The 12,542-nt window shown below is 39.9% G+C and overlaps 1 protein-coding gene across 10 annotated transcripts in view; it reads left to right on the top strand.

The window, feature by feature from the left end:
- Positions 1–12,542, top strand: part of USP40 (ubiquitin specific peptidase 40) — a 38,503-nt gene that overhangs the window by 19,271 nt on the left and 6,690 nt on the right. For 7 of the 10 annotated variants that reach the window (XM_080400667.1, XM_080400665.1, XM_080400669.1 and 4 more), the window contains 10 exons: positions 955–1,274; positions 2,222–2,348; positions 2,930–2,987; positions 3,664–3,717; positions 6,565–6,653; positions 7,302–7,388; positions 8,030–8,066; positions 9,687–9,751; positions 10,331–10,405; positions 11,439–11,565. In XM_080400667.1, the coding sequence (XP_080256793.1) occupies positions 955–1,274; positions 2,222–2,348; positions 2,930–2,987; positions 3,664–3,717; positions 6,565–6,653; positions 7,302–7,388; positions 8,030–8,066; positions 9,687–9,751; positions 10,331–10,405; positions 11,439–11,565 (1,039 nt within the window). The other 3 variants (XR_013930235.1, XM_080400668.1, XM_080400666.1) reach the window with 3 other exon arrangements.

Raw genomic sequence — 12,542 nt, 5'->3', positions numbered from 1 at the left:
TTGACAAAATTATAAACAGAATTAAACTATGCAGAATGCAGTATGGTCAGATTGATAGGTGCCTGTAGGTACCCAATGCCAGTTACACTGGAGTATGTTCTGAAAACATCTGGTGCTTTTTGGAAGGAGGTTGGTTAATAGTAATGCATTAACAAGAACTTAAGCCCCGTAGCGAATCATTTCACATTTAAAGCTGGACCTGTCAGTGACTACTTCTGTGCATGGTCTCCCTGAAATACTATGCTCCTTTTCTAGTCTTGCATCTTCCTTTTAATAGTAAGGTTTCTTCTTAACTGTCAGAAGCTTGCCTCAGTGGTTATGTAACACAGCATTTTATTCCATCTTTGCAATGAAAAAAAAAACCCTATTTTTTAAAGATCTTTGTTGCAAAAGTATGCATTTTCTTTCTGATTTATCAAAAAAAACCCCATAAACGCTCCAACATAAAACCAGAAGAGAGCATCTAGTAACTGTTGTTCTTGTCTTGGTTGTACTTTTGGTATAGTATTCAGTACTCCAGCTTCCTGCGTGATTGCATTGTCTTCAGGGAACTATATTCTTAAGTTGAATATAAGAAAGGCCACGTTTTAAAATATAATTCTTGTGATCTACCTGAGTCACAACTTTGTGTGGTTCTTTAGCCCCTCAAGATATTAAATTCCTCTGTTCTTAATTGAATTTAATCTGACATCGTGTACACTGGTTTCTCAGCTACTGTTACCTTTTTGCAGGTATTTACTATACCTGCAGACTTGGAACAGACCTTAGCATTATGTTTTCTCTTCCCAACATATTTGAGTTACTCTATTTTGTTCATTAGGTGTTTGGTCAAAGGTGGTTTAATAAGGAGGGAGGGTCCATCTTTTTGTCTCATTTTTATTGTTGTCATTGCTGTCTAGTCCCTTCTGTGTTTTATTGATCATCACTGCATAAATTTTGCATTCCTTACTTCAGGTTGGTGGTACAAAGGTGATGACAGGCCCTGATCATGAGCCTGTGGTTGTAAACGTTCTTCGTTTAGCGGAGTATAATGAAGGAGGGAAGGGCCAGCATTTCACAGAATCACAGCACGTCTTTTCATGCAGCACAAAACTGGGTGATCTGCACAGAGCTTTAGCACCGTCAGGAGGAATCATTCTAAAGAACAGCTCAGGACCAGATAAAGAAGCCAAGAACTGGGAAGTTTTTCATGAAGAGGATATGAAAGAAACAGTCAAAAGTGTTGGTCTGACAGATGGATGCTCAGTACTAATCTTAGACAGCCATGACCAGAGGTAACAATTTGATTACAAATATAATTAAACAAAAAAAGCAGTTTTGGCAAAATCTGTTCAGTTAAAATTACGGTGGCTGTATATATGTTCATTTAACTAATTGTCACTTTGAGCTTTTTAATTCATGATATAGTAATCTTAAGGTTTGGAGATCAGGTACTTAACAAGCATTAGGTTTTTCTTTGCTCTTAAAGTGCAGATGCAGTCATATCCTTTGACTTTACATTTGTAAAGGGAAAACCTTGTGAGAACAACTTGCTTCTAATGTGGTGGCACATCTTTGGTGTGGCCTGAACTTCTGAGGTTTGAATTGTGTGGTTCTCCGAGGGACTTGGTGGGATGAGAGAAGAGAGCAGTATCAGAAGAGTCTGGAACTCTGCTGAATCTCCCAGTTAAATCTAAAGTTGCCAGGGTCAAATTTCTGGTCTTATTTCACTTCCCAGTGCATAGCCTTTAGATTAGATTCCTATCTTCAGAGACGTGTATATGTGCTTGTTACATAAATTCTGACTTCCCAGTTGAAACAGTACTGGAAAATTGAGATTAAATCGAACAGTGAGAAGGCTCTTCACAAAGACCTTTCTGTATTTGTATACGGTAGCAGAAAGACAAAGAAAATCTCAACCTTTTATTTATGACTAGGTATGCTTTCACAGTATTTTTTCCAGAAGCCTTAAGCCCAACCTCAGAAAGTGACTTGAGCTTCTGAAGGCACTTCAGATTCTAAGTCCCATTGAAAGGCCATTACCAACACACGGTTTTCACTGGTTTTTTTCAGTAACCAGCTGCCTGGATGCTGCATGAGGCGTCTGACTCTTACCCTGCTGACATGCCATTGCTATTAATGACTTAAGCATTAACGGTTTATTTGAACTTTGCTGTTCAGTAATGTAGCCCAGACAATGTGTACTTTTCATTGACCATCTTTGCATTGTCTGTTTTTACAGCTTTGTGAATGTGTCAAGTGGCAATTTGACTGCTTTTACATATGACATTAGCTGGCTCCAAGTTAAAAACTTCTGCAGGACGGAAGATGAAGAGAAACCTGTTAAAATTACTGCCACTATTGAAACAGTAAGGAGTGTGATTGTTCGTGAATATGATACAGGCTGTTGCCCTGAAAAGCTTGGCTAGCATAGTCGGGCCAATTAATAAGGAGCTGATATAACCTCAGGGCTGAAGTTGTCCTGTGATGAAAATGGCGTGCAACTCAGAGTTACCATTACTGGGATACTTTGCTGTGTAATAAGATTGTAATGTGGGTCACTTTACACCAATATAGACTGCACTGATTTATTTGTGTGAAAAAATTTTGGTTTTGGACCATCCTGTAAATGTATGTTTGGTGAGGCTGTCAGTAAGCAAAAGCTAAAAGAGGAGGAAAGTATTATTTCTTGCTTTCAGCCTAGGATAGGAAAAAATGCTGTTTTTTCCCAAGGGGTGGGCTTCTCATATGTTATGATAACAGTACATGTATTACACATATTTGGTATGATAATGTTAAAAGTTTTCTCAACTGTGGGTAGTGTGAACAGGAGTAAGAACGTAACTAGGATGCATTTCAAGTGAGGGCTGCCTTTTGTGGACCTGGCGTTTGAACAGCAGGTGTGTTACTAGCATTCTGTATTAGAGGTGTTAATATTGCTTTCTTTTAGGTGATGTCAGATATCAAAAGGAAAGCAATACGGGAGCTTCAGTTAGAGGAGGAGCTAGGTAAGTGTTCAGTTGCTTTACTTTTAGATCTGATAATGTTAGAATGTACTGGCTGGCATCCTGCTTTTTGCATCAATCTATTTAAAATGGCAAATCCATTGCTGTTTTGTTTCTTTTTTCTTTAAAGAAAGAGGGTGCAAAGGACTTAAAATTGATCCAGTTTTGAATAAAATGATTATTTTTCCTAGCTTAAAAAAATAAATTGGTGTAAGTCTTGATTAAAAAATTCTATGAAGCTCTTATTTTTCAGTGTCTGTTTTAGTAAAGAATAATCTTGTTGCCTTATTGAAGTATTACACTCAGAATTACTTTTTTCTTTGAAACCTTATTCCTTTAAGACACTCCAGTTTTCTTTCTTTAAGTCTGTTGTTGATGCCTTTACCTTTGGAAGCACCTGATCAGTTTTATAGTATTTTACTGATTGTGGCTAACAGCTGGTTTCAAAGAGAAGGTAATCTTTCACTGAAAACATTAAAAAAAAAGACTGCTCATGAGGTCTCCAGGAGGAATCTTTCTCCAACGTACTTTTGATGTAGTACCTCCAGAGGAAGGCCTCAAAGACAAACCCATTGGCATTCATCTTAAATATGTTATCTGTCTAAACTTCTGAGCCAGATTTCTTCTTAGTTGAATTATTTAATATGTCTGTCTTTCTTTCTTGCCCTTTTTGTTACAGCAAATGACAGCTGTCTTAGACCTGTTAGCAGAAATGGGAAACTTCTGTCTCCAGGTAAATTTATTTATTTAATCATTGTTCTGTAAGTAGTTCAATTGGGAGACTTTAAGCTTCCCTTTGTCTTTCGCTGGGAGCAGTACACACACAACTTCACTGATTTCCGGACTTAACTGAAGCAGGTGTGCGTGCATGTGTCTTGTTTTTTCCCCCAGTTTTACTGTTCATTAACAGTATTGATACAAAGCTAGCAGTTGGACTTAAATGTTCAGCTTGGTTTTATTACTTGCATCACTAATGAGCAAAACTGATTAGCATCCCTGCTGTTTATTGACCACTGGCCATATGCTTCAAGACTGTGGGAATTAACAGAAAACTCTGTTTCCCATAGTTATTTATTAAGCTCAACAGGGCCTAATGATGTGTGCTTTTAGCCCAGAAAGCCAGCTGTATCCTGGGTTACATTAGAAAGAGCATGGCCAGCAGGTTGAGGGACATGTTTCTGCTCTGCTCTAGTAAGAGCCCCCCCAAGCAGCGCTGCATTCAGCCCTGGGGCCCCCAGCATAAGAAGGTCCATGGACCTGTTGGAGCGGGTCCAGAGGAGGCCACGACGACCATCAGAGGGCTGGAGCCGCTCTCCTGTGAGGGCGGGCTGGGAGCTGGGGTTGTTCAGCCTGGGGATGAGACGGCTCCGGGGAGACCTTACGGCAGCCTGCCGGGGCCTGAAGGGGTCTCTAAGAAAGATGGGGACAGACTTTTTAGTAGGGCCTGCAGCGACAGGACAGAGGGGAATAGCTTTATACTGAGAGAGGGTAAGTTTAGATACTGGGAAGTTCTGTACTGTGAGGGTGGTAAACACTGGCCCAGGTTGCCCAGAGCAGCTGTGGCTGCCCCATCCCTGGCAGTGTTCAAGGCCAGGTTGGACGGGGCTTGGAGCAACCTGGGCAGGTGGAAGGTGTCCCTGCCCGTGGCGGGGGGGTTGGAACTGGATGGTCTTGAAGGTCCCTTCCATCCCAAACTGTTCTGTGACTCTGATTTTGTAAATGGAAGTGTCTCTAAATGATCTCTTTGCTCTGTAAATTTATTAAATATTATTCCAACCTTCTAGATGTTACAGGAAGCAGTCTAACTTACATTTCCTGAAACAAAATGGATTAAATCTATTTGTCAAGAGTATTGATGCACAAGGTTGAATTTTAGAACAGCTTTGGCAGCAAACTTGAGTCTTGTGGTGATGGGGGAAGCACCATTAGGTTCCCATTTACTGTGAGAAGGCAGCTTGTGTTTGTGGTGTATGAATCACACTGAATAACCTGTGGATTTCTGCTTCCTTAAGACTGGGGGAACATGTTCATGCCGTAGTCTGCTCTTTGATTTAGATGAACATGTGATAGCACCTGTCACTGTACAACTGTGCTCCTGATGGGCAGTGTTTAGCAGAAAAGGACCTCCAGTTTTGCTTTTGCCATTGTTGGGGGCGGTGGTGAGAAACTGAGTCTATCAGCTTTGTACTTGCTGGGAAGTGCTTTCTGTGTCTTTGCTATTTTGCTAATATATTGCATTAATAAAACATGGCCAGGAAGTGAAGGAGAGATTAATTCCCCTCCATTCGATGCTTGTCAGAGAATATCTGGAGCATTGTGTCAAATTTGGAGGATCCCCAGCAGGAGAAAGAAGCCCTTACAAACTAGAGCCAGTCTGGAGGAGAGCAGTTAGGATGGTTTTAGAGCTGGAACATATGAAAGAGGAGGGAAGCTGGGTTCTTCCAGCCTGAAGAGGCTTGGAGGGAGAAGGAGGAGGAGGGCTAATTGCCATCTTTAACTCCTTTTCTATAGTTCCATGTTAAAGCAGAGCCAGATGCTTATCAGAGAAGCACGTGGAAAGGATCAGAGGCAGCAGACATGAATTTCAGCAAAGGAAACTGCAGCTGCTCGGACAGGGGTGGTGGTGGAATTCACATTGGCAGTGGTCAAACAATAAACAGTGAGCACTGGGAGGCTGGGAGATACCCATCCATGGAGGTATTCAGAGCTTGACTGGAAAAAGCCCAGGTTGAACTGATACTGTTTCAGAGCCGGTTCCCCTTTAAGCAGGGGTTTGGTCCAGACAACCTAGAAAATTCTTTTGTCGCCCCATATTCAATAGATGGTGGGGAAGAACCTTGTGACGTACGGAATTAGACTCTATAACTCAAAAGTTATAAAGTAGGTATGTTTATTGCGTGCAGACGCATGGGGGATCGCTCTTCCACAAGCGTGCATGCCCGAAGTGATGAACCATCTCACACTTATACAATAAAACAAATGAATATTCAATTAACACCTATACATATTCGTTTCCTAAACCCGCTTACTCTCGCTTCGTATGTTAATTAGCTTATCAGTCCTTTTCCTGGAATGTGGTGGTCTTGCAGGTTTGTAGGTGATTCATGTCCTTGTGACCATCTGAACTTCTCCAGCAAGAAGACTTAGCACTCCCTTCCTCTAGATAACATAGAAATGTCTCTCATCCTTTTCTCATCCTTTTTATAAATAGCCCCTTTGTTAGAGGAAGAAGGGCAGGCGTCTCCTCAAAACTGTAGTTGTCTCCTCAGAGCTGTGTGCCTATGTGACCAGACACCGCACCCATGACTAGTCACCATACCCACATTCCTGAGCAGACATATACAATCACAATTGATGTCCATCGTCCCTGTTTCACACTATTTCTCCATATCACCTTTATACAAATGTTGCTTTGCTTTCGTCATAGGAGGCTTACAGAGCTGATGTCAGCACTGTGGAAGTGAAGTTCTCCAAATGTCTCTGAACATTTTTATCTTACTCTAAAGAGCAGCATAATAGAATGGATATTTTGAGGAAGCAGCAGCTTATGATGTTCTCCATGTTTTTGTTCTCCCTGAAGTGCCTGAGGATTATACTGTCAAGGAAGCAGAACTGAAAATGGGGAGCTTGCTTGGGCTATGTCATGGGAAAGCTCCAACTTCCACTCAGGTACAGTCATGCTGTGACTGAAGAAGAGTCCTGTGCTGCTTCTATGCTTTGTTTACATTTCCTAGTATTTCATGTAGTACTCTTTTTCTTCTTGTAATGGTTGTAAGTGGGATGGGGGAAAAAAAAAGTTGTGGTGCTGAATTATACATATTGGCATGAAGGCTTACACCATTCATCTGTGTTGCAGAAGGCAAAGAGCATATATGTGACCAGTTAATATAGCTCATTTGACTAATGGTAAATCATTTGTCTGTTTGTGGTTGTCCAACTTTGCGCTCTGATGTGCCTATACTTCTGTAAAAAGCATAAAGTTAAGGAAAGGGGATATTGCTCATTATCTGCATATATATAAAGTTGTAAATATGCATGAGAAAGTTGTATATTTCTAAAGATCAGAGTGCTAGCAGGTTTTATCTCTCCTTTGCAGCAGACATGTACAGATGGTTAATGAAGACCTACTGATGGCCATAACCCAGTTGCATGTGCTTCTGTTTGTACTGCTTAGATTGTTTGTTTGCTCAAAGGAGTTTCAGCGCTGTTTGACTGATGGCAGGCTTGCAATAGGTGGTATATGTGTGCAGTAGGGAGTGTTATTTCACAGTATTTCCGTATTTAAATGTGTTCTGATAGCTTAACTTGCATTTTTAGCTCTTCCTGTATTTTATTGTTGGGAGTGACCAGAATGCAAGCCCCGAGATGGAGATAGTTGTGGAAGAGACTGCCTCTGTCAAAGAGGTAAGTCTAGCTGCTTTTAAAAGCTTTTCTCTTGCCTGGGTCAGGTCTGCTGCTCCTGGAGAACTCTGCCTTATACCCATACGTCACTTCAGGTCACCAAGAGACACAGAGGCAAAGGCAACTCCAAAAGGCCAGCAGGAAGAATGCCTCGAACTTTCACCAAGTAGTAAAGAAACATCTTTGCTTTTTCCCAAGAATTAACATAGCCTGACTGCTTTATGCATGGCTAGGCACTCCTTTTATATATAGCAGTCCTCAGAATGATATGCAATTGTGGCAGAACCTGCCACACTTCTCTTGTAGTTCATCATACTCAGAATGCACAAAACTAGAGTGAGAGAAGTCAGAACTGTGCACAGAATAAAAGAAGCAGTTCTCAGTACTGCTGATCCAGACTTCTGGCATAGAGAGCAAATACTGACGAGTAGTGGCTGCAAAGTGTTGAATTTGCAGGTTTGATTTCTCTAAGGTGCATCTTCAAACTCTGGGACAGAATTTGCTCAAGTAAAGCAAAAAACTGACAGTGCAGATTTTCTGTCACTCAGTCTTTATGTTAGAAAATAGTAGTGTAGATTTGCTGAAAACTTCTTATTACCCAACCAATGTGTTGAGACAAGTCTCACCATATGTTTCTTTTTTAGTGTCTAAATTTAATGCTGGAAAAATCTGGATTATCAGGTCAGTTGCATTGTATTGTAATTTAATGTTGATTTTTTATTTAAAAAAAAATATTCCGGATTTCCAAGACAGTTCTTGCTACCCTAAACTTAAGTTTTAAGTTTGTTGCAGTAATCTATGTGTCATTGTAATGTGAAGAGGGGAAAGAATTACAAACTTGACAGTCTTGCTCTAATAAAAGCTGGCTGTGCAGTTGTTCTTGAAAATCAGTTTCAAGCTTTCTGTTTAATCAAAATATGGCAAAATCCACAGTTCCTAGACTATTTGTGCATGTGCAGATGTTTGGCTGCTTTGAAAAGATTTTCTGTTGTAGTGGGAACCACTGCATGAGATTAACTGTAAAAAAATAACTTCTGGTTGCTTTTGCAAAACCAAGTTATTTAAAATGAGATCACAGTTTGGCCATTATTTGGGAATCTGAGTGGTAGCAGTTACTCCTTACTAAGCTTTTACATGAGGATTAAGGAGGAGATACAGATGGCATTAGCATGACAGGTGAATTTCCTGGCTGAACATCTCTTTCCATTGATGCTGATAGGGAGGAAGGGAGGAGAAGAGAGTTGGAGTGATGTTGTTTTCCAGCTATTGCTCTAAACATTCATTGAACACTGAATGTGTTACAGTTGTGTGATGGCTGCAAATTCAGCCATGCTTCAAGAAACATAGAAGTTCACCTGAAAGACATTATTATCAGAATATACATTGAATAGCCCAAATGAGAATTAAATATTGTGCTCTTATGTACGTGTATGTATGAGTTGAAGTAGTTAATGTCTTGAAATCAACTTAAATTTTTCCATTTACCTATCGTGTAGTTTTACTGGCAAGAAACGATGGTTCTGGTTTTATTTCTCTTATACTAACAATTTTTGAACTGAATTTGGCCATATGTAGAGATTCGTGATCTGACTGCTTTCATTCAAATAAATGTCAGACTGCAGCAGATTTTGATATTCTTGTTGTTAAAAAAAGACTGCAAGGTATTTTTTTTCCCCACAGATTCCTTCTGGGCTTGGGTTATGTTAGTTATGAAAGGCAAATTTTGTACTTTGAAAAGATTAAAGTGTGTTTTCATCAGTTATTTTGGTCAGATTAGAATGTCCATTTGTGTTTGTTCCTTCTGTACCTAGTATGCTTTAGGTGCTAAATCTACAAGTATTGTTTCTGGAGTGTACCATCTTTTCATTTTTTTTCTCTAGCAGGAAGTCTCCTGGTAGACAGTTGAGGAGGGGAAGTTGGATTTTTCCTTATAGTATTGTTTTCATTTTAACGAGCCTGTCCTTGATTCAACTTGTAAATTGACATGGGAATTCCTTTGCTTTCCTCTTAAACCAGGGGAATTAATTGGGTGTGTGAGGTAGAGACATTTATACAAGTAAGAGAAGACTATTTCCAAACAGTAGTGTTTCTAGGGTCTGGGGAAGGACATGAAGGATGGTGCTTTAGTTTATCAGTGTAGTGTCTGAAAAGAAAACAACAACAACAAACCACAAACAAACAAAAAAAACCCCACAAGCCAAAGAACCCTTTAATGTTTAGTAAGAGTTTTGTTATGTTTTTTTCAAAACAGTGTTGTTGGCTGTTTTAGTTTTCCATGTGTATGTTTTTGGTTTTTGGTAGGTGACAACTGGCACTTGAGAAGGATTGACTGGTGCTATGAAGCAGGGGAAGCATTAAGTCAGGAAGTAAGAGGATCCTATTTTTGACTTCAATTGTGCTGTAGTTTAATTATAAAAATAAATCTGTTTTTCTTTAGAAACTTCTCCTGAAGAGAGCCGCATTAAAGTAAACGCGCGGTGGTTTTGTGCGTGCTCCACTAGTACACTTGCTGGTTTACTTTCACAGCGCTGTATGAAGGCAGTGTGGGATACCTATGGTTAAAATAAAAATCTTGTGCACTTGCCTCTTACTTTCATTGACTAGGATTAAGCCATGTGCACATAGTTTTTTCTAAAATATAGGCTTACCATGCATTAAAGATTCATCTACAAAGAGGCATGTTGGTTGGTGGGATGAGGAGGTGCAAAGGAAATACACAGCTCATCAGGATGCTCTGGAAGGACTCCTGTAGGTGCCGTAGCTGTGTGCAAAGCTGTCTTCAATCAGTGGGTATTAAATGAATATTTCTTTGCTCTTTGGTGGGAAAGCAAAACACATTGGACCTTTGGCATGCATGGCTTAAAACCCCCACCAACATATACTTTAGGAAACAAAGCACAAAACCACGAAGACTTACAAGTGTACTGTGCTTTTTCTTCCTACAGAATGCCACTCTGAAGGAACTTAATGTTTGCAGAGGAGATACTTTGGTTATAACTGAAGGAAAGCTTCCACCAAAGGTAAAAGGAGAGAGATCGTGTTCTTTACTTGGTTGATGGTGTCTGGAGACGTGAATATGATAGTAGTTTGTTGTTGGGTTTTTTCCTCTTCCTCTTTAGTTTAAAATACTTATGTCGGAAGAAATTTGGTTTGCCATAATGTACAGTGCTTTTTGTGGTTTTAAAGCTTTTTTTATTTCAGTCAACATTTAGAATATTATGAATCTGTCCATATTTATTATTCTTTCAACTTCTGGGGTAAAAGGCTTGCCCATTGCAGCTCCTTCCCTAGAAGTGTCTTAAGTTCTGGAGGAAATTGGTATTTCTGGCATGCAGGGTTCTTGTGAAGGCACAAGTCTTATACTGCTACTACTGCTTCCTCACAGAATCATAAAAATGGAGGAACGTAAGTGTTTGCCTTCAGTTTAGCATTGTACTGAGGATGTTGTTTGAAAATGGAGGGCCCTACTGGGAGACTCTCTTGTCACGTACATATGCATAGACGTACTCTGTAATTCTCAGTTGCAATAGCGAGATCTTAGAGGCAATGCTTTAAGGTACGGATAAAAAGTGATTCTGAACCTGACAGTGCCCCTTAGGATGGTTATACAAATGGAAGGATTCTTTTGCTAACAAACCTCAAGCAGTGTCATGGGATGGTTTGTGTTGGAAGCGACCTTTGAAGAGCACAGTTCTGATCTTTCACTAGATCAGGTCAACCTGACCTTGAACTCTTCCAGGGATGGGGCATCCACAACTTCTCCAGGGTCTCACCACCCTGAGTTCCCTCAGTGGTTATGTGCATGTATATAAATGGATCTTAGCAAGTCCATGGTGAATAAAGCTTCATAAGGGGAAACAAGGTATTTTTAATACATTCGTCCTCAGACAAATAAGGCAGGATAAGAGCTTACAGCAGCAGTGATGAATGCCGGTGCCTTTACAAAAGCTCAGGTTCGATCATGTCTTTTCCTTCTTCCTGAGATGAAGGTGAAATTTTTCATTGTCTGCACTGGAACCAAAACCTACCTGGTACTTTCTGTTCATTTCTCAGGGTTTTTTGAAAATACCTATCTGGTGGTTCAAGTCTTCAAGTCATAGGAAGCATGGAGAGAATGCAGAAGACAAAGTGAATGGGTTGACCTACAAGATGGAGGCTTTGCAGGTGTCTTCTGCAGGAGGTGAGCTTTATCAGTTTGTGAAAGGAATTGTATGACCTGATTGTCTATGATTGAGCTGAGGGCTTTTAGTCAAACCCAAAATTTTAATCCAAATCCTTAAAATCAGTCTGAAACCTGTGAGTGACTGTACAGGTTTCAGCAAGTTTGTGGTAAAAGGAGCCACTTAAGAGACATGTAGTTCTCTGCAAGGCCATGAATACCAGATGGTACTGTTCTGATGTTCCTTACCTATATGTGGTTAAGGGTAAGACCTTCACTAAATTTTGAAGCAGAGGCTCTTTGCTTATCAAAGTAAAATGGCTTCTCCGTACCTGAAGGCAGTGGCAGTATTGTAAAGCATCTACTTGATGAGCAAAGAGGTGACTGGCTTAAAATGCTCCTAACTTTACATTTAATTCACTTTAGACTATGTTGCTTTTTGAGAAGCTGTAAAAAGAGAGATGAGCGAGTAAATCTTACATAGCATAAAAGACATTGCATACAGTATTTTAAGCTGTGTTTGTTCTTTTAAACCTCAAACACAAATCAAAAACCAGCTAGGCTAGGAAAATGAAGTGAGGGTTGAGAAGGAAGAAGAAATTGAAGTGGGGACAACAGTGAATTGAAAAATGGGAAACCAACTGATTTTCCTTTCTGCAGGAAAAGTAATGTTCTTCCTTTGCTCAGTTGTGTTGCAGAGCAGGACCTCTCTTCTTTTAGAAGTTTTCTTCACATTTTTCTCCTTCTCAGACTTTTTCTGAGTTATACTTTCTCCCCTGATTATTTCAGCAGCATAGATAAATGTAGATTTATCTTGCCTTGCAACATGCTCTACAGTTCAGTCATAACCAATAATTAATACTATTTGCAAGTGTGAATAACTGGTCTTAGTTTTAAAATTTGCAGTATAGGATCAGTTGAAACTCCTCCTGTTTGGCAGCTAACAATGTATTTTATCAACTGTATATTATGTTTCTTTAACTTCCTTCCAAAAAAAA

Source organism: Falco punctatus (genome assembly GCF_963210335.1).
Source record: "Falco punctatus genome assembly, chromosome: 8".
Taxonomy (NCBI): Eukaryota; Metazoa; Chordata; class Aves; order Falconiformes; family Falconidae; genus Falco; species Falco punctatus.
The sequence above is the reverse complement of the archived record's forward strand: the minus strand, read 5'-3'. Positions and strand labels throughout refer to the sequence as shown.